The 23,541-nt window shown below is 40.7% G+C and overlaps 1 protein-coding gene across 1 annotated transcript; it reads left to right on the plus strand.

Moving 5' to 3' along the window:
• The first annotated feature begins 16,333 nt into the window (after positions 1–16,333).
• Positions 16,334–20,350, plus strand: LOC116219144 (cytosolic phospholipase A2 gamma-like). The gene is made up of 4 exons (XM_031562131.2): positions 16,334–16,731; positions 17,077–17,231; positions 17,638–17,803; positions 19,722–20,350. Exons 1-4 carry the CDS (start codon positions 16,713–16,715, stop codon positions 19,892–19,894), a joined length of 513 nt encoding a protein of 170 aa, XP_031417991.1. The 5' UTR covers positions 16,334–16,712; the 3' UTR covers positions 19,895–20,350.
• The last annotated feature ends 3,191 nt before the right edge of the window (positions 20,351–23,541 follow it).

Here is a 23,541-nt window from a genome sequence, read left to right on the forward strand (position 1 = left end):
CAGGCGTTCATGAATCTGGCGGAGATCTTTTTCTCATGTTGGTTTTCCGAAGTCCGAAGAAACTTCAGAAAATGTTCGAGAATGAGGCCCAATGTTCATGAATTCTGTTCCAATATTGGAAACATATTGTATGTTTTTTTCTCAGAAAAACCTCCCTCGTGTGGCACTGTTGGGTTCCGGTGGTGGACAAAGAGCCAATGTCGGCTTCCTAGGTGTTATACAGCAGTTGTATAAGGAAGAACTCCTGGATGGCTTCCTCTATGTGGCTGGAGTGTCTGGATCCACATGGTCAGTATCTGTTTATGTTAATGGTATATGGCAGAGGTTTTTGTCCAAAGTGTGTAACAAAAAAATGATTTTGAAAAATTAAAAGTCAGAAGTAAAGCATTATACATAATACAACAAAATATGCGAAAATATAGCAACTGATGTTTAAATTCTTGAACGTACCAAAGCGCTTGAGAGAAATGGAAAGCACAAGGTAAGTCATGCCACTGATGTACCACAAATAAAAAGAGTCTCCACTGCAAGATTGCTGCAGAGAGTGGGCAAATACCACCGATGTTGATAGGAAGAATGAAGTATTTGCCAGGAAGAATACATCTGAATGATATAATTTAAATAGGTGGATGCTGATCTGGTGGCTGTCCTGTAGACAAGGGTAAGAGATATAAATCTGATTCTAGGACCTAGTGCCAGTGATGGGTAATCAGCAGAGAAGCCGATCAAAGACCAAACACGTTGCCACTTCCTGGATCCTCTGCTCTTACCTTCGTCTCAGGCCCACTAGAAAAGTGTGACCAGGTGGGGGCGCTAGCCTGACCACTGTTTACCTTTCTACCCCAAGGAGCAACACACACCCGTCAATAAGATTCAGAGGCACGAAAAATCTAATTAAAGTATAACAATAGAATAACAGAGAATAACAATAGGGGCAAAGAGTCTTCAACAAAAAAAGGGAAAAATGAGGGTGCTGTCCTCGGCCCCCGGCATCTCTGAACTGGGCTGCCCAGATCCCCAAATTGTCCCCCACTTTATGGGCACTGCTAGTCTGCCCGACAGGTCCTCACAGCGGGTGAACGAGGAGAGGTGTTGCCGTGGGATTCCCGCCGCTTCAGCTGGCTTCTGCGTCTGACACCACCTTGCGAACAGATTTTTAGTTCCGCTTGCTATGCGTAGTCACCTTGTGACAAATGCATTCCAACTGTCTACTCTGACCTGTCGGACCTTTGATCTGAAAGTCCTCTGACTTATTGATGTTTCCTTTCCATCTACTTTGTCTGTGAATCTGTTTTTGTTTGTGACAGGTCTATGTCCTCATTGTACCAAACCCCCACATGGTCACGGGATGCAGAGAAGGCTACAGGGGAGGCATTGTTGAGCATGTCTGAGGGGACGGGTCCGACACTTCACCAGGCCGTGGAGTGGCTCAAGGGGAGAAAAGAGGATGGGAATCTTTCCCTCTCTGATGTCTGGGGTGTGATAACTTGCAGAATCAAGGGTGAATCAGTGAGTATAAAAGTACTACAACGTGTTTTAAAATGACCCTACAGTAAAAAAAAAAGGTGCAGAAAAGGTGCCAACATGGCATATGCATACTGCTTCCATATGTAACATGAGCGTCTGCTCTCCCGGTCCTCTCTCTTTCTGTGTTGTGTTCACACACCCTGCCGCTCTCACGTTGGGCATCCCCAAAAAGAGACAGGGGGAGGGGTTACATCTCCAGCTAACGTCCTTTTTCATGGGCGTAAAACCAATGCTCCGCCCACATCACACCCCCCACAAAACCGTGGGAAATTAAAAATTCAGAAACTCAAAGAGAAAATCATGGCCAAACAGTGGGAACACACTCAACCCTGCAACACTTACCCCACTGATTTCACTGAACTTCGACCAAAAGAAGAAAAAAAGTACCGCAAGCAAACTGAACACAGACTCAGTAATTTACAATAATAAATGAGAACATGAAAAATCATGGCAGCTCAAAACTGTGGTCAACAAAAGAGATAAAACAAGAAAATGCAGAAAAACCTCTGTACAGTGACAGACTCAGAAGGTGAGGGTTTAACTACTCCCCAAACCGACCTTAGCAAAGGTGTCATATACACAGTATACACTCAAAACTGCAAATACAAGTCTATACTGGAAATGTTGGCACTTCTTTCCCTCAAAAGGAAGTACATAGTATAGTGAGGGATACAAATTCAATACAGAAATACATTCATATGTGGAAAGGAAACTTATCAAAAAGATTATATGAAGGAAACATTTAAAAAAAGACCCCAAAAATCTAAATATGCTCTAATGAGTTCCTTTCAAAATATTCTGCACCCACTGGACAGACATAGTTTGCATTCAGTGGCTAAATCAGTGTACCCTGCCTGATGCGTATCCCACTCCTAGGCAACCAGGTGGGACACTTGATGCAGTGGTTCCAGTGTGGAAAAGAAACAGTTTACTGAGGGTCAGCATACAGGTCCCATCGGCACACACATCCGACACACATCCTACACCGCACACACATCCTACACCGCACACACATCTGACACGTCACACACATCCGACACCGCACACACATCCAACACACATCCTACACCGCACACACATCCAACACCGCACACACATCCAACACACATCCTACACCGCACACACATCCTACACCGCACACACATCCGACACACATCCTACACCGCACACACATCCAACTCATATCCTACACTGCACACACATCCTACACCGCACACACATCCAACACACATCTTCCACACATCCAACACCACACACACATCCAACTCACATCCTACACTGCACACACATCCGACACCGCACACACATCCAACTCACATCCTACACTGCACATACATCCTACACCGCACACACATCCTACACCACACACACATCCAACACACATCCTACACCGCACACACATCCAACACTGCACACACATCTGACACACATCCTACACCGCACACACATCCAACACACATCCAACACCGCACACATATCCGACACCACACACACAGGGTTTTCACAGTCCCAGGAAACTGAGGTAATTTCCAGTTAAATTCTCTCTCATTGCCTTCGACTAAGTTAAGTTGTAATATCAATTGATGTTGATGGAGACACTAATGGTAGCCTAGATATCTCAGTAGCTTTGTATCTTCACATTTTGCTCATAAACAGGCCTGTTATTATATGCATGTCAGTAGTTGATGGACTCAATCATTTGTATCCATCAGCTGGAGACTAGGCCTTTAACAGATGTCAAACATCAACATGGAGCCAATCCGTACCCTCTCTACAGCACAGTTGAAAGGCATTGCCTTGACTGCAAAAAAACTAAAGGTAAAACACCATAATGCACACACATAATATCGGATATCCGGCACAACAATAAATAGTTTCCTTAAATTTTTACATTTTTGGCAGAAAATGTACAATAACTAACATTAATCATAAACATGGATAACCATTACATAATAGATTACTCAGGAGGATGAGAGCAATCACAGAAAATGACAGAATTGTGTTTGAATCCCTATACAAGAAAAATAACAGGAAACACAGAAAGAGTGTGGGTGCACACTGATTGCCATTATTAGATGGGCATACTGATACAACATCTGTCATACATCTGATACAACATCAACTCAAAATGAAATTGAGCTTTGGGCTAATGAGCATCATATTCACTGTCACAGGACTGCTAGTCACCATCACATTTGTATGGAGCATATTATAACAGGGATTCACTTTGCAGTTTTGGGCTCCTGCCCTGACAGTTTTCTAAACTGCAAAACTCTTCTTCTGTAACAGAAATGTGGTTTGAGTTCAGTCCCCACGAGTCTGGATTCCTACAGCATGGGGCTTATGTGGATACATCACTGCTGAACAAGAACTTTAATAGGGGGCATGTGAACCCTTCCAACAAGAAGCAAGTGGACATGGTTCAACTGCAAGGTTTTTGTTATCACACCCTAACACAGGAAAGGTGCTAGGAACAATGGGGAGGCTGCTGTTGTTCTAATGTAGAGCTAATGGCTGGGCCACACACTTTAGAAAGAGGAGCTCTTACAGCTAAACTTTACCCTCTGCTTATCACCGGTAAAGACTGCATTTTGATAATATCAACAAACTGCAATCCTCTGTGTCATCAGAAACTGTTAACATTATCTTCCTTTAAGATGAAACAGTAAGTGCATAAAAGTTAAAATGCCTAATTAAAAATAAAGGTTTGTGGCAAGATATGGTCAATGTTTTTAGCCAGCTCTCAGTTTTGGCTTTTCTTTAAGATGTGTCTTAAGATAAGTTGTTTTGCAAGATGATGAGTAGATTTAACTCACATGAGTCTTGTGTGATATATAGCTAGAATAGGGCTAGGGCCAGCATCTTCTTTGCCTTCTTGTCTCATCAGCATTTCTTGATGATTATGCCAATTAGTTGTTATAAAATAAATCATTTGGCTGTCAAGTTTGGCCTTCAGATTGTTTCAGCTAGGGTATTTAACATGTTATAAGTAAAGCCATGTCTTTTCTGATTTCAATAACATCCTTACGACCATCCATTACTATTCTTGGAGAAGAGATTTTCTTGGCGACCGAGTCTTTGCTTGATCTGCTAGAGTAATTTTTTTTTTGTTCACTACTTGTGACGCAAAAAATTGATGACGAACAGCCACTCTCAATTAGAGTCATTTTTATCCACCAGGGAAACATGCACTTAGACCACCCAACATGATGACCTAGCCCCTTAAACATGAATATGACATCTAACCCTGATTTTTGCAGGAATGTGTGGATGTGGAATGGGAGACTTGGCCAAAACATTAGAATATATCTGGAACTGGATCCACTCACATCACATTGGTATGTTACCTTACCATTTTAACACTTGCAACTTCAGCACAATACTGTAACCTTTCCACACAGTTCATTTTTATGAGATCTAAGTTAAATGTCTTCTTAGTAGGACCTGCATGATTCACTTAATTATACAATAAATCTGCTACATTTTTCACCTTTGAACGTTCTCACACACCAAACCTGAATTATATCTAGCACATTATGTATGTTCTTACCAAATAATAATATATGTTTTTTTTATTTTACAGAGTTACGCGATGTTGGAGGCAAGTCAGGTAAACCGCTTTTATGTCGATGTTACTTTTAATAATATTTTTTTAACTTTTTTACGCACAATAATATTTCTGTAACGGGTGTATGTAGCAACTTACTATGTTACAGCTTTTGAAAACTTTATTTATTAATACCAGTACAGGATGTTGTTCAGTTAAAATATAATATTCGGTTTGTCTGTTTGTGTGTGTTTGTGTTTAAGTTGAAGGAAAGACTGATGTTGTATTCATATTGGCTGACTTGGTGAAGAGTTATGCAGACACTGAGCACAGCTTTCTTGAGTTAGAAAGGCTGAAAGTTCTCCTTGGAGGTACAGAATTTTGAGTTTCACACATCTACCAATCTAAAATGACTGAACTGTAGAATTAAGCCGGTGTCCTGTTCACTCACATAAAGCAATGGTAGTCCTCAAAACATTTCATTTTGGGTAGCAAATTATACTAAATATTTTGTGCTGCCATCTAGATCACTACCAAGACTTCAGCCCCTCACTCAAGCGAGTGGATCATAAGAGCTGGAGAAACATGAATGATCAAGACAAAAAGAAATTTGTGGAAAACCTCTATGAAGATCTAGCAGCTTCAGCAGACAAGTGGGGTCAAGGCCCCTTGGAAGTATCAAACTCGAAGGATGTTAGCCGTCAGGATGGTAAGAGCCTTAGTTTAAATCTTCTGTTAGCAGCTGATGCAAGGAAAAGTTTTTCTACTATTTGAGGTATGTTTTATGGGCAACTAGTTTTGGTATCATCTTCAAATTTATTTGTATTATATATGGTCTTGTGAAGGACAAATAAACACAATTGTCGTTCCCACCTACCCGTCTAGAATCCGTTGAGTAAATGTCAGAAATAGCTATTTCGCCAAAAGACACCAGTAAACATGTTAGCAAGTTTTAATCAATGACAACTTGGCTGTTGTAGACCTTTGCAAAGGTTGTATATGTCAGGCTTCTCTCAGGATAGAACCCGAGTCGCTGGATATGGGAAACAGCGCTTAGCCCAGTGTGCTAATGAGGACCCAATTGCAGGAGTAGCGTTATTTAGTTTCTTTATTGTTCAAACAGGAGTACTTCCAAACAGCGGTATTTCCACACACGGAAGATATTCCAAAAACACAGGAGATATTCCAAAAGCACAGAGGATACAACCAAACAGGTTACAGTCCAAAACACGGGAGATACTTTGCAAAACGGCTTTAAATAAAAAAAAACACCAACGGTGTATTATAATGCAAAAGGCAATAATTCAAGAAGCTACTAAATGCATAGCTATCATAGCAGCGAGAGGCTAAGCTTAGAAGCAACGCGTACAAAAGCAGTTTGAGAACCGCACGGAGAAACCAACCTTAAACTCACGCTAGGCATAGAGGCACCGAAGTGCTTGTGAACACGCTTGTCCTCCTGGGAAAGGACTAAAGGGCAATTTAGACCTCTGCAACTACGGCTGCGGCTGACCGCGCAGTTGCTTCGAGGGACTCGTTTTGGTTCATGATTCCCTAAGGTTCCCCAAGGGTTGTGCGTGTTGCAAAGCGATTCAACGCCAGAACAGACTCCTCCTCCGCCATCCGTTGGCGCAACGCATTCCAACGTGCACGTCGGAATGCTGCCTAAGCCAGAAAGTGCTTGAGAGCACTACTTGTGTTCCTAGGAACTGCTTGTCTTCCATGAACAAACTATCGACCTGATAGGGTACACATAAACTAGCCAGGTCTTTATACCCTGGCTAATTGAGTTAAGTGGCAATTATACAAACAGTGTGTAATGTGAAACAGGTGTGAACACAAATAACAACAGATGCACATGTGTGCGAAAACAAGTCTGTTCTGTCTGTTCTTCTATCTGAATCAAAACTCAAAGCCCGAGGTGTGTTACAGATGGTACATATGGTTGCCTACTTGACTGTTTTAGGTGAGTTAGGTTTCATAACAGGGGTGGGATGGTTTGTTTCAGGGGAGTGTTTGGAGTACCAAGAATGTGTGTTTGCCTTTGACACCTGAACACCACCACTGATTACATAATATTGAAATAATGAAGTGTGAAACTGGAGGCTGCTGTTTGCAAATACTGACACTTATGTATTTCCTTTTCAGTGTGGTGGGTCTTCACACATATTGTACCAATGTTAGCTGTCTGGAACTTTGGAACTATGCCTAATATCCTCTACCATTTCCAAGGTGACTGAACTTTGGAAAGTAAAGTTTGAAAACTGCAGAAAAAAACCGTAATCTGCATTAAAATAATCTGTGGTAAATTTTGCTATAGATCGTGCCATACCCAAGGACATGACCCTGAAGAAAAAGATGCATCTGATAGATGCCGGACTCTACCTAAACTCACCATATCCTTCAGTCCTGGGAAAAGCCAGGAATATAGATCTCATCATATCCTTTGATTTCAGTAGCGGAGACCCTTTTGAGGTGAAAGCACCTAGTCTTATGCAATTTCGCATTTTAATCAAATAGATAGGTAGTTAGTTAATAGATAGTTAGGTAATCACAGTTATTTTGTCATGATTCAATTAGATCAGAATTCCATGTTGTAAATCTGTGACATAATGGAATAAATGCAGCTCTTGAAGAAGTGAATCACTCAAAATGTAAAAAAAAACAACAACATTAAATCAAGGTTAAGGACATCTCAAGACCTTGTTGTAGCAGTCAACTGTCACCCTACTTGCATGTTGACTACACATTTAAAATAATTACACAATAGATGTTTAATTCTCTGAGTCAACCTTGATTTGATACAATACTTTACCTGCCATTTTACTGTAGTAACGCCACATGTACTACTGTGTGCTGTTGTGTCTCATATTCAGACTCTGAAGGTGGCCACTAAGTATGCAGCCGCCACAGGCCATCCTTTCCCCAAAGTGAACTTCAGAAATTTGGACCCTAAACGGCCAAAGTCCTACTATGTCTTTGAGGGAAAGGGCAAACCAACTGTAATTCACATTCCCCTTTTCAATTTGGATAACTGCAAAGGTGAGTGACTTTCTGTGTGTTTTACTGAGGAATAGACACAAAGCACTTCACAGCTAAATTCACATGATGAACTTGAGATATGTGTGATTCATGAATACAGTGACTGAACAGATAACAATGTAATGTAATGTTGTAATTTACACTGCTACATTTAGTGTTGGAAATACAAATAATACACGAGCTGGTCTGTGTGTGTAGCCTAATTGTCCATCCCTACTCCTCTCTTTTTCTATATCAACATTTTATCTGTTCCTCTTCTCTCTTCTGTGCACTCATCTCCATCACAGGGATTTCTGCACACTAATTTTTCTTATACTGTCATTCCTCCCTGTCTCAACCTACAGATCAAAAAACCATTGAAAAAGAAAAGAAAGAATACAAACTCCTCCAACTACCCTACAAAGACAAAGCAAAGATTGATCACTTGGCACATCTGGCAGAAGTCAATGTCAGCATGAACAAACATCACATCCTGGAAGAGATCAAAAAAGCTGTGCAGCGACGCAGTGTTCACTGAAAATGCCCACAGCGGCCTCTAAGGGGTTAACCACTTATGCTCAAAACATGCTTTTAAACATAATCATGCCAGGCTCATTTAATTGCTTATGAGAGAGAAAAAAAATCAAACGCATTTACAACTACACTGCTCACGCAGGACTTAAACAATTATAACAAATACTCATTTACAGATACACTGTTTTTTCAAATGATATTCTAGCATAAAAATAATAGAAAAGTAAAAAGGTCTTAGTAGGAACCAAAGCCCTACAATTTTGAGTTAAGAAAATTGAATCACATTATTTCTATTTTTATTTGATTTTACATGATATGTGCTATCATGCTGATATGAAGGAACAATGCACGGAATCAGGACCAGGTTAATGCAGTCTAAGAGGGTGCTGGCGGAGATGTGATTTTTCCCTTGAAAATCTTATGTTGGTGGTCTTTGTCTCTGTCAAATCTAGTCATTTCCCAATAATCACACTGCATTTTAATAAAAGAATATCCTGATTATTTTGCTGGTCTGTAATACTTGAGTTTGTATTTTGCACGCACACACACAAAATTAAAATCCTGACCACACCCAATAATTAACAGAAAAACAAACTCTAACTGACAGTCTGAAGCAGCTGAGTTAACTCTGACTCGACAAAGCTGGCCGACCTGCTGCTAACCTTTGACCCATCTCTCAGGGTATCCTAACTTCTTACTCACCCTCCTCTTTCACAAAGCCCACAGGTCATCCATCCATTTCACACACCCATCCAGCCATCCATCCATGTGCTACACTGTATCACACAGCATGGTCACCATCATGTATATGGTGAGCTGGCTTAGTACATGATGATAAAGGACCCTCTCCATCAGTCACATGACACTTCCAGTCCAGCCTACAGCACGATGCAATCCTCTCTCCACCCTCTGTGCATCCACCTTCACAAGAGGAGGAGATCCTGAAACACATTCTCCTGGTTACTGCCTCTGCTGCTCAACATTCTACTTCACAGTGTGTGTGTGTGTGTGTGTGTGTCCTGTGTCGCCACCCTAAAAATGCACGTGTGTGTTGCTGTCTGTCGTGTGTGCCAAATAAAACTGACTTTGACTCTGATCACTGTCTCATTGAGTGGGAAAAGACGCTAGGATCCTGGCTATTGGATTTTTACTACACATAGGTGCTGCACGGCAAAGTTTATCTGAGGTGCAGTGGCGTTTCTACATTAGGGGTAGGTGGGGCACTGCCCCACCAGATCCAGATGACGCTGTTGTGCAGAAAGCTCAATACATTCGTACTTCGCGGCAAAATATATATATATATATTTTTATGCAAAGTAGCGTGAATATGTGTGTGAATAAACTTGACTCACAAGCATTATAGTCTTGTTTTGGAATAATTTGATTCGTGTGTTTTTTGTCTGTGCTTGCTCTGTGAAATGCTGCTCTCCGCTGTCCCTCCCTTTCCGGTGGGGCAACGGCCCACGCTGCCCCACCGTTACCATGGAAACACCAATGAGCGTGAACCACACAGGCCAAAGTTAACATTGAGCGGTGGGGCACTTTCAGAACTTTGAGACGATGTGTGAGGGCGACACCAGGCTGCAAAGACACCACGATTCTGTGAGTCAAACTTATTTTTTTTGGAGCTGATGGATGTATCAATGCAATCTGCAAGAACAAAGTTTTGTTCATTTAGCAGCATGTTTTGTTGCTGTTATTTGTTTCAGTTGTGCCTATTGCTTCATATTGTATGCCATACGTGTGCCATAAGCTTAATAAATTATGCAAGTTATTTGAGCTATGTGTCTGTCTAATCTTTTTACTTTGTTGCAATCATTTTACTTTAATGCTGTATTATAGGCAACATCTTTGTGTCGCGCTGAAGCATGTGAAATGTATTTGAAATAGGATTTCTGCTCCCTGCTGGCACTCAAAATGCAGCCCATAGCATATCTTACTGGTCTATATAGGCCTACTGCTTATAATAATCAGCTACCTCTATTTTTGTAATGGTGACATGACGTCATACAAACTTGCCCCACCAGAAATTTCAGGCTAAAATCGCCACTGCTGAGGTGGTTAGTTTACATTCCTCTGCCTGCCTGCTAACATAGTAGACACAGAGCACCATAACACAGACACACGAGGCCCCCTGCCCCTAAACCTGAGTGACCTTTTCCCATGGGTTTAGCTTTGTTTAAAAAAGTGCTGGGGACATAGATGGGACTTGACATGATCTTACCTCAACTGGCCTATTGCGTTTTCTGCCTCTGCTATTATGATGTGCGTAACCCAAGTACAAATGCACCACATTTCATAGGATACTGGGATTTGGGTAGGGCTTCAAAACAAAAAAGGTGCTAACTTGTGGGCTTCAAAACATGCTAAAATAAGTGGTAAGCATTTCTGTCATTTCATGCCCAGCGGATACAGAACACTGCAGTGCGAAAACAACACTCCTTTAAGTTGTTGAAATGACAATCTAAAATGTTTCAGAATGACTGTTCTCTCCCTTGTACGTCGCTTTGGACAAAAGCGTCTGCTAAATGACTAAATGTAAATGGAAAATGGAAATATATCTTAAAAAGATAGCGAAAAGGAAGGGAGAAAATGAGTAGATGGATAGATTAATAGAAACACTGTTCTTGTACTGCTTTACAAGCAATGGAATTTCCCTCAGGAAATACATATAATTTAGTTATTATGGTCCTTTATTATGTTCATATTCTGTATGATAATTCTGTTACACTTTATTTAGATAGTCTGCCTGCAGGGACTTGACAGACAGTTTGTTGAAATTGAAGTTCAGTCTTTGTAATTGTTCATTGAAGATCACCTTCAGCAAACCCTAACCTTAACTGTTAGTATGTAGTTAAGAGATTTTCAACAGATAGTTTGTTTATAACCTGAGCTATTGGGGACCATCCAAATAAAGTGGGATCAATAGTTCTTATGAGAACTTCACATCAAGTTGAACTGCTTAATGTCAGACTTTGTTTGATAGATTTTCTCAACCTTGTGATAACCTAGTCTTGACATCACTGTAACAAGATTACAATTTCCTGAGGGAAATACCATTGTTTGCAAAGCAAACACATTTTGAAGATAAAATCTCACTCACTCATACACACACATACACTCATACACATTCATCACTCACTGTGAAAAGTCAACTTCTTCCTGCTGCAGGCCCACAGATAGAGGCCTGTTAATGGGTAACTTTCTCTTTATTAATTTAGCATTACTATATTACTTCAGTGCTACTACAGTAGCATACTACCTACCTTTTCCATGTTTTTTCTTGCTAGATAAGTGGTGAGGGAAATGGTGAGGAGGGGGTGGTGCAGGAGTCTTTCAGTGATTCAGTGTCTCTGGGAGTTCATAAAAGTGACGGGTGAAAGGAGGATGAGCTGATTCATCACTCTCATTGAGTGGGAAAAGAGAGGGTGCGAGGGGGGTGGTTTAGACAAGCCCAAGAAGATACACTGCTGCCACAAGAGGGCACATATTTGTGTATGTGTATGTGTGTGTGTGTGTGTGTGTGTGTGTGTGTGTGTGTGTGTGTGTGTGTGTGTGTGTGAGAGAGAGAGAGAGAGAGAGAGAGAGAGAGAGAGAGAGAATGGAAAGATAGGTATAATGAAAAAGAAAGAGGTAGGTTCGTAAGATTAGTTAAAAAGAAATGAGAGGCCTTTGAGCATCAAGCTGATTTTCCATCCCAGCCCGTTCAATTCAGGGCATCAAAGTAATCGCTCTGTCAAATGCACATACAAACATAAACACACAAACAAGCATCAACCCCAACACAGACCATGCTCAAAATCAGTTTGATCCATTGGAAAGACTTGTGGAATAAAACACATCTGAATGTATGTTTTGCAAGATGTATCAAATATCTTTATATAAGTTACATTATGACCATTGTCGTCATAATTGGATATTCCTGATTCAAAGTTTGTAGATTTCTTAGCCAACAGGGGGCGCTAGGTTCATGGCTATTGGATTTTCACTAAACATAGGCGCTGCTCGGCATAGTTTCTCTGAAGGCAATGCTTCATGGGCCAAAAATATTTTGTTTCCCTCCTCTTGACCTCGTTCTATTCTCTATTAGCCCAGTTTGATTAATATGACACCTTTTTTATGTTGACTGGTAACTATTGCATGTTGTACATGAAATATTAGGGCTAATTTAGAGGCTAAAATGGATGATGGTTATTTAAGAGCTACTATCCGCATTTAAACATTTTGTTCTAAAAGAGACAGTGTAAGTTCGTACCCGTTATTAAATTATCTTTAAAAAACACACCGAACAAGAAACCCGAAGTATTTGGGCATGCCTGCAAACTCCAGGAAACTAGAAACTTAAAGACTTTCAGAAAATAAACTACCACCAACGAAACACAAACTCTCTTGTAAACGGTAATTGGGAAACGGAAATATCTCTGTTTCTGTTATTTTTTCGTCTTTTTGGATTTTTTTTAAACTAATTTCGAGGTTGTTTGAGAAACTGTTAAGATAAATTGCAACTGGCCCCATTCAGCTTAAACAACTGCACATGTGAAACTGATTTAATTGAATTATACCTGAGCAAATCAGAAAGGCATACTAATATACAGTAAAACCCTTATTCTCAGTGTGGCGTAAGTATTTTTTCTTGCCAACCTCTTGCCCAAACATAAGCGCACGGACACAATTGCAACGCAGACAATTGCTGTCACCATGGACAACTGCCATCCTACAAACCTGACTACCCATCCTGCTGTTGGTGGTGCTATCAATAGCCATCAAGAAAAGAACGGCAAGTAGGCTTACACGTGAATAGATGACGGCGCCTGATCACACACTCACTTGCATTTTTAGAATTCGTCATTCATCATCAATCGCACGCGGCCAAATGGTATCACAGACACAGAGAGGTTACAGTAGGTGCGCATTTTCCAACATAGAGAGGTAACCATTACATTGCCATAGATTTAAATCCCTGATCGCACTCCATAATAACAAAGAGAAACGTGTAGGCTACTCACCCATATAGGTTCATCCTACGGACAAAGTCATCAAGTCCAAATACTTAAGTCTGCTATTCTCCGTTGAGCGCATAGCCAGTCCACTGAGTCATTCTCGCCCCATGCTACTCCTGTTCTACCGTTGCCATAGTAATGCTTTTTTGTTTGGACTTGCTAACTCATCGCCCATTTGCTAAAGAACACGTGCTTCTTGCTAAAAGGTTGAAAGATTGAGAAAGATAACGTCACGACGTTCACGCAAGTTAACACAAATGACAGCAAGCCAGGAACAAGCAAATTAGCAAGCCTTCATCCTTCGTAATTTATAATTTACATTTACATTTACATTTAGTCATTCAGCTTTTCAACGCCGCGCAGAAGGGGAGGGGGAGGGAGATGGACTTCTCTGCATGAGTCTACCTCAGTCTGCCCTCCCCTGCTCATCTCATCTCATCTCAGCCCCATGCACAGACTTTACCACCTACATATCCTGCACTATCACTTTGCTCTTTGCACTTTCCAAACACACACACACACACACAAGCACAAGACCACTATCTTGCACTACCCATCCTCACAAGCACAAGAACATTATATATTTTTTTGCACTCTCCACACCAGCAGCACAAGATCACTTTTCACTTTTCACTTTCCTCCTAGCACCGACACTGTCAAAATCATTGCACTCTGTACAATAGGGTCAGACCCTTTCATGTACCTGGAAACACACTATGTTCTCCCTATGTGTATGTATATATGATTTATGTATGTATGTCGGTGAAGTGTATAAGTGTATACGTGTATTTGTGTATGTGTATAAGCTACTGGATGACCTAAATTTCCCTCGGGATTAATAAAGTATCCATCTATCTATCTATCTATCTATCTATCTATCTATCTAGTCATTTAGCAGACGCTTTTGTCCAAAGCGACGTACAAGGGAGAGAATAGTCAAGCTACGAGCAATAGAACCTGGTGTAACAATAAATACTACTTTACATAAGAAATATAACAAAATGAAATACAAAAGAAGAAGAAGTGCAGAAATGTAACTGCTGTAATTGCAAGTTACGCACTAGTCGAAGTGCCAGTTAGGACGGGAAGTGCTCTCTGAAGAGTTGGGTCTTCAAAAGCTTCTTAAAGGTAGAGAGGGACGCCCCTGCTCTGGTAGTGCTAGGTAGTTTATTCCACCAACGTGGAACTACAAATAGTCTGGACTGCCTTACTTGCAGAGACGGCAGTGCCAAACGCACTCACTAGTAGAGCGCAGCATCCTGGGTGTAACTTACAAGAGCATTTAGGTAGGTGGGAGCAGAACCATCAAGCACTCTGTAGGCAAGCATAGGTGACTTGAACGTAATGCGAGCAGCTACAGGCAGCCAGTGGAGGTCAATGAGTAGCGGGGTGACGTGTGCCCTTTTCGGTTGGTTGAACACCAGACGCGCCGCCGCGTTCTGGATCATTTGTAGTGGTTTCACCACGCAAGCCGGCAGGCCCGTTAGGAGGGCGTTGCAGTAATCAAGGCGGGAACTCACCAAGGTTTGCACCAGCAGCTGGGTGGCATACTGCCGGGTTAGGTACGGCCTGATTTTGCGGATGTTGAATAGCGCAAAGCGGCAGGACCGAGAGACAGAGGCAATGTGGTCCGTGAAAGTCAGTTGGTCATCAATAATGACCCTGAGGTTTCTTGCTGTTTTGGATGGAACAAGAGATAAGGAGTCAATATTGATGCTGATGTTGTGGTGGATGGCTTGTTTGGCTGGTAAGACCATCAGTTCCGTTTTGGCCAGGATTTTTTAAACCAACCAAATTAAATAAATGATGGGAAGAAATCATTTATTTTTAATAAAGTATGCAATTTGGGAAGATATAAATTATGACACATACAATATAACATAACAATGATATATGAAGTGTTATTAACAAGGTGGGATGTGGCCATTACAATGTAACTTTAGTGATTTTGAAGTGTAACGGATAATGCGCGAGAGGGCCCACCAACAATAGTAAAGCTGCAAAAAATCGCCTTCCTTCACGTGCGCTTCCCCAGCTGCACCACGCCGGCGCTTATGCTGCAAGCTTTCTTTTGTACAGTAAGGATACAGTAACTCCATACGACAAAACCACTGTCAAGTAGCCTACCGCTGACTGACTAACATCTTAACTCATCTTATTATCCCTGGCACAACCCCGATGGAGGCTAACAATGATGATTAGCCTTGTCATAACTGGTAAAGAGATGATCAATTGATTGGTACTATTCATTACAAATCACTACACATTATTATCATAACAGATTCAAATGTTAGTAGTTGCTCGGAATGAAAATAATTAAATATGTAAAAAACATTATTCACCATAATTTAAAAACTATTTCTTATTGAGTAAATATTGCTATGTATGACTATTGTTGTAGAATTCGTTTTTCTGCTTGAGTGGTTCTTTTTTTGTATTCAGAACATCTAAATGTAGGAGCAGGGGACTTTTGGCAACAACCCTCTTCTTCTTTATGGCCACTTATATGGACTTCCCATTCCCATTTGATTTTGTCTTATACGTATGTTTTTAGTTGTTCTGTTTTGATTTTTTACTCTTCCTGTATAAGCTCATTACTATAAAAAAATAAAAGCATTTGATCGCAAAAAAAAGATAACATATAGCTGTGAAAATTATGTTTTTATTGTGAGAATGCCTGTGAATATGTTCATTTTTGTGTGTGGGTTCCTGCCAGTCAGAGAGGTGGCGCTGCCAGCAAATTGGATGATTTTGATTTTGTTTTGAGATTTGATGAGTAGGGAAAAAATAGGTACATGGCGGAGCACCATTAGGACTGGAGGCATATCGAATCAAATGTTGTAGGAACATTTTAGTTTTTGAGGTTGACGGAAGTGTTGGACAATTAAATTGGAGTGTTTCACTTTTCCCAACGGGACTACCTCTGTATGCGTAACCCGAACCTCGGCAAAGGCTGCTGTTGGCGGAAAGTTCCGTGAAGTTTGATAGCAAACTGGGTGCTAGTCAGAGCCTATACCAGCGACTGACTGTGCATTCGCTCTGGAGTGGGGAGTATAACGGGAGAACAGGACAACGGATTTCCAATGGGCTGCAGGGGTGGTCGTGAGTGGAGTGTTTTTGTTTTCGGCTCAAATTGATGTCAATGAGCTCCAACGAATGTGCACCAACTTTAAAATGATACTGGCCAGTAGAACATTTTGATGCTATGTCTGCGGGGGTTAACTGTTCACTTGCTAAGATGTTGTGTAAATAAATATGTTTTTGGTTTTTTTCTAATCTCCAAATTCAATACTGTGTCCGAGTTGGGTAAAGGTAATTTTAATGTGCATCCCACCATCGTAGTTATACTTTCCATAGACAAAATGGGGGTGGGAGGGCTACATGCAGAAAACAAAATTAAATTTTCATTAAAATAATTTCCCTCATCTGTGGTGAATGTTGCTATAGATCCTGCCATACCTGAGGAGATAACCCTGAATGAAAAGATTAATCTGATAGATGCCGAACTCTACCTTAACTCACCATATCCTTCAGTCCTGGGAAAAGCCAGGGATATAGATATCATCATATCCTTCGATTTCAGTGATGTCGACCCTTTTGAGGTGAAAGCACCAAGTTATATGCAATTTCACATTTTAATCAAATAGATAGTTAGTTAGTTAATAGATGCTTAAGTAATCACAGTTCTTTTGTGATGATTCAATTAGATCAGAATTCCATGTTGTAAATCTGTGACATAATGGAATAAATGCAGCTCTTGAAGAAGTGAATCACTCAAAATGTAAAAAAAAACAACAACATTAAATCAAGGTTAAGGACATCTCAAGACCTTATTGTAGCCTGTTGTAGCAGTCAACTGTCACCCTACTTGCATGTTGACTACACATTTAAAATAATTACACAGTAGATGTTTAATTCTCTGAGTCAACCTTGATTTGATACAATACCTGCCATTTTACTGTAGTAACGCAACATGTACTACTGTGTGCTGTGGTGTCCCATATTCAGACTCTGAAGGTGGCCAGTGAGTATGCAGCCGCCACAGGCCATCCCTTCCCCAAAGTGGACTTCGGAAATTTGGACCCTAAACGGCCAAGGTCCTACTATGTCTTTGAGGAAAAGGGCAAACCAACTGTAATTCACATTCCCCTCTTCAACATGGATAACTGCAAAAGTGAGTGACTTTCTGTGTGCTTTACTGAGGAATAGACACATAGCACTTCACAGCTAAATTCACACTGTAACAACTCCAAATCACACAGAAATCAACTGTCTAAAAAGATACTTTCAACCACAAACAAAATTAGGGTTGTTTGTCCTCATATACATAACTGGTCACCAAGTAACAATATTAAAACAAAGTAAGAAGTATGCCTGCCACTAGGTTACTGAAATTATGTGGTCTTAATGACATAAATATACTTGGCTCTAATACGTTGTGACTGAGTAAAACATACTCTCAGACTACAACAATTCTACACTCCACCTGAGCGTAATCAACACAGTGACCATCAACACATAACAATGATGTCACCATCACTTACATGTGTAGCGCCCCCTAGTGTAACAATGATGTCAGCATCACTTACATGTGTAGCGCCCCCTAGGGTAACAATGATGTCAGCATCACTTACATGTGTAGCGCCCCCTAGTGTAACAATGATGTCAGCATCACTTACATGTGTAGCGCCCCCTAGTGTAACAATGATGTCAGCATCACTTACATGTGTAGCGCCCCCTAGCTCCCCTGCATATATTATCAGAGCGCTCCCCAAGATCTTAAATTACAATACCGTAATTTCCGGACTATTGAGCGCACCTGAATATAAGCCTCACGCACTGAATTTTTTAAAAATTATTATTTTTAACATAAATAAGCCGCACATGTCTATAAGCCGCAGATGCCTACCGGTACATTAAAACAAATGAACTTTACACAGGCTAAAATGAATATAAAAAGTAATACAATAGTGATAGCATATTATTAGTTTTGCCAGTTACGATAAGTGCACTGTTGCTTTAAGAGAGCACAGTTGCAAGAGTCAATCAGAAGCTAGAACGTTAGATTGAAGACAGACGCTAGTTTGAAACCAGTGAGCTAAAGAACTTGAAGACTGGATTTGTATTGTTGTAAACTTTTATTTTATTTTCTAAAGTGTTTTTAGTTGTGTTCTGTCTACGCCGGTAGACTGTGGTTATTTTGACATTAGTTAAGTTATTGAGAGATACTGAGAAATCGCGTGGAGCTAAGCATCCATGCGGCTGCATCCATGCTAGCATCCTAGCTCCACAAAGCCACCGTATACAGTCACAGGTATCATAATCTATAAATTAGCCGCATCATTGTTTAAGCCGCGAGGTTCAAAGCGTGGGAAAAAAGTAGCGGCTTATAGTCCGGAAATTACGGTACAACATCCCTTTGTCAGAAAATAAAAGGCCGAAATATAGGTCGTATAAGGTCGATATACTCAAGATATGGGACATTCATGAATACATTGACTGAACACATAACAATGTAATGTAATTTACATTTAGTCATTTAGCAGACGCTTTTATCGAAAGCGACGTACAATGGAGAGAAAAATCAAGCTACGAGCAATAGAGACCTTGTGTAACCACAAATACTATTTTACATAAGAGATAAAAAAGTGCAGGGATGTAACTACTGTACATGCAAGTTAAGTACTAGTTAGAGGAGATAGCATTAGGGGAAGGATAAGGAGAGGTAGAAAAAGGAAGAGGAAGGTAGAGGAAGTGCAAGTTAGGAAAGCAGGTGCTCTCTGAATAGTTGGGTCTTGTAATGCTGTCATATACACTGCAACACTTAAAAAACACGAGCTGGTCTGTGCGTGTAGCCTAATTGTCCATCCCTACACCTCTTTTTCTCTATACCAACATTTTATCTTTTCCTCTTCTCTCTTCTATGCACTCATCTCCATCACGGGGATTTCTGCAAATGCCTATATGTTTGTACCATTCCTCTTGGTCTACCTAATGCTTTCCTCTTGGCTTTCTCACCATGTCTTTCACATTCTGGTTCGTTGTGCACCCATTTTACTTCTACTGTCATACCTCCCTGTCTCAACCTACAGATCAAGAAACCATTAAAAAAGAAATGAAGGAATACACAACCTTCCAACAGCCCTACAAAGACAAAGCAAACATCGATCACTTGGCACATCTGGCAGAAGACAATGTGAGCATGAACAAAGATGACATCCTGAAAGCGATAAAAAAAGCTGTGCAGCGACGCAGTGGCCTCTGAAAATGGCCCACAAGGGCCTCTGTGGGTTGACCACTTATGCTTTTAAATGTAATCATGCCATGATGTTACATGATATGTGCTATCCAGCTCAGTCTCAGAGGGTGCTGGCTGAGATGTGATTTTTGCCTTGAAAATCTTATGTAGGTGTTTTTTTTCGATGTTCAAATGTTTCAAATGATCTTCTAGCATGAAAATACTAGACAATGAAATAGGTCTTAGTAGGAACAAACCATTTTATCACATTATTTCTATTTTTATTTGATTTTACATGATGGCACATATCATGCTGATATGAAGGAACAATGCACAGAATCAGGACCAGGTTAATGCAGTCTAAGAGGGTGCTGGCGGAGATGTGATTTTTGCCTTGGAAATCTGATGTGGGTGGTCCTTGTCTCTGTCAGATCTAGTCATTTCCTAATAATCACACTGCACTTTAATAAAAGAATATCCTGATTATTTTGCTGGTCTGAATTATTTGAGTTTGTATTTTGCACGCACACACACAAAATCAAAATCCTGACCACACCCAATAATTAACAGAAAACAAACTCTAACTGACAGTCTGAAGCAGCTGAGTTAACTCTGACTCGGCACAGCTGGCCGACCTGCTGCTAACCTTTGACCCATCTCTAATGGTATCCTAACTCCCTATTCACCCTCCTCTTTCACAAAGCCCACAGGTCATCCATCCATTTCACACACCCATCTAGCCACCCATCCATGTGCTACACTGTATCACACAGCATGGTCACCATCATGTATACGGTCAGCTGGCTCAGTCCATGATGATAAAGGACCCTCTCCATCAGTCACATGACACTTCCAGTCCAGCCTATAACATGATGCCATCCTCTCTCCACCCTCTGTGCATCCACCTTCACAGGAGGAGGGGATCCTGTAACAACCAACCCCTCTCTGTCTCTCCTTCTTAGCCAAATACATACCTTTCCCCTTCACAGTCTGTATAGGTACCAAGAGTCACTCCTATTCACTCTTTCTTTTTCTCTGTGTTGATGTGCACACACACACACAAACTCACACTCCTCATCACTCAGTTGTGAAAAGTCAACTTGTATAGGTAACTTTTCTCTTTACTAAATTACTTTAGTGCTACTACCGACCTTTTCCATGTTGTTTCTTGCTAGATAAGTGGGGAGGGACATGGTGAGGAGGGGGTGGTGCAGGAGTCTTTCAGTGATTCAGTGTCTCTGGGAGTTCATAAAAGTGACGGGTGAAAGGAGGATGAGCTGATTCATCACTGTCTCATTGAGCGGGAAAAGAGAGGGTGGGAGGGGGATGGTTTAGACAAGCCCAAGAAGATACACTGCTGCCACAAGAGGGCACATGTTGGTGTGTGTGTGTGTGTGTGTGTGTGAGAGAGAGAGAGAGAGAATGTAAAGATAGGTATAATGAAAAAGAAAGAGGTAGGTTGGTCATATATGTCGATAAGAAATTAGAGGCCTTTGAGCATGAAACTGATTTTCCAGCCCAATCCGTTCAATTCAGTGCATCAAAGTAATCGCTTGTCAAATGCACATACACACACACACACCATGCTAAAAATCTCTTTGATCCATTGGAAAGACTTGTGGCATAAACTACATCTGAATGTATGTTTTGCAAGATGTATCAAATATCTTTATATATGTTACATGATGACAATCATCGTCATAATAGGATATTCCAGAGTCAAAGTTTGTAGATTTTTTTGGCCGACAGGGAGCGCTAGGTTCAGGGCTATTGGATTTTTACTAAACATAGAACCGGCAGCACGCTCGGCAAAGTTTCTCTGAAGGCATTGGTTCATGGACCAAAAAGATTTTGTTTCCCTCTTGACCTCGTTCTATTCTCACTATTAGCCCAGTTTAATGAATATAGACACCTTTTTATGTTGACTGGTAACTATTGCAAGTTGTACATGCAATATTAGGGATAGGCTACAATGGATTATGGTTATTTAAGAGCCATTATCCGCATTTAAACATTTTGTTCTAAAATAGAGGACAACAGTGTAAGTTCTTACCATTTATTAAATGATCCTTCAAAAACTCACCGAACAAGAAAGCCGAAGTAGCTGAGCATGCCTACAAATTCCAGGAAACTAGGAACTTAAAGGCTGTCAGAAAATAAACTACCACCAGCGAAAGACGAACTCTCTTGTAAACGTGAATTGGGAAACGCAAATATCTCTGTTTCGTTGTTTATTTTGTCGTTTTGTACTTTTTTAAACTAATTTTTAAGTTGTTTGAGAAACTGTTAAGAGAAATTGCAACTGGTTCCATTCAGCTTAAACAACTGCACAATGTTTGTAATACATGTGAAACAGATTTAATTTAATTATACCTGAGCAAGTATTAGCCTAGATCAGAGAGGCATACTAATATGTATACAGTAATAACCCTTATTCTCAGTATGGCGTAATTGTGATTGGCCCCGGAGCAAGTATTTTTTCTTGCCCACCTCTCGCCCAAACAGAAGCGCACGGACACAACCGCAAAGCAGACAATTGCTGTCACCATGGAGACAATTGCTTTCACTCCTATCCTACAAACCTGACTACCCATCCTGCTGTTGGTGGTGCTGACTAAATGTATCTAATGCTGGACTCCAACCGAACCACCACAGCCTAATTTATCCAACTATCAAACATCCAAAATAGCTTTCGCCAGCCTACACTATCAACACAAAGTAACTTACACATTAACAAATAGCCATCAAGAAAAGCACAGCAAGTAAGCTTACACGTGAATGAATGGATGACGGCGTCTGATCGCACACTCACTTGCATTTTTAGAATTCATCATCACTCGGACACGGCCAAATGGTATCACAGACACAGAGAGATTAGAGCAGGTAGGCCTACGCATTTTCCAACATAGAGAGGTTACCATTACATTGCTATATATTTAAATCCCTGATCCCACTCCATAACAAAGATAAACTTGTACTCAAAATCATTAACAACACTACTCACGTCCAAATACTTAAGTCTGCTATTCTCCGTTGAGCGCATAGCCAGTCCACTGAGTCTTTCTTGCCCCATGCTACTCCTGTTCTACCGTAGCCATAGTAATGCTTTTTAGTTTGGGCTTGCTAACTCATCGCCCATTTGCTAAATAACTCTTGCTTCTTGCTAAAAGGTTGAACGATTGAGAAAAAAAAATCATAACGTCACGTCGTTCACGCAAGTTAACACAAATGACAGGGAGCGAGGAACAAGCAAATTAGCAAGCCTCCATCCTTCGTAACTTTTGAGAAGAAAGCAACCAAATTGAATACATTATCATAAGAAAACATATTTATTTTTAATAAAGTATGCAATTTGGGAAGATATAAACTATGACACATAAAATATAACATAACAATAGTCTATGAAGTGTTATAAACAAGGTGGGGTGTGGCCATCACAATGTAACTTCAGTGATTTTGAAGTGAATCGGGTAACGCGCGAGAGGGGCCACCAACAATAGTAAAGCTGCAAAAAAATCGCATTCCTTCACGTGCGCTGCCCCAGCTGCACCACGCCGGCGCTTATGCTGCAAGCTTTCTTTTGTACAGTAAGGATACAGTAACTCCATACGACAAAACCACTGTCAAGTAGCCTACCGCTGACTGACTAACATCTTAACTCATCTTATTATCCT

Source organism: Clupea harengus, chromosome 24 (assembly GCF_900700415.2).
Source record: "Clupea harengus chromosome 24, Ch_v2.0.2, whole genome shotgun sequence".
Taxonomy (NCBI): domain Eukaryota; kingdom Metazoa; phylum Chordata; class Actinopteri; order Clupeiformes; family Clupeidae; genus Clupea; species Clupea harengus.

Excerpts from the sequence above, each read along its gene's own strand:
- LOC116219144 (XM_031562131.2), top strand. Across the intron at positions 17,232-17,637 it reads GTGATGTCGACCCTTTTGAG|ACTCTGAAGGTGGCCAGTGA; the intron begins GTGAAAGCACCA and ends TCCCATATTCAG. Across the intron at positions 17,804-19,721 it reads CAACATGGATAACTGCAAAA|ATCAAGAAACCATTAAAAAA; the intron begins GTGAGTGACTTT and ends CTCAACCTACAG.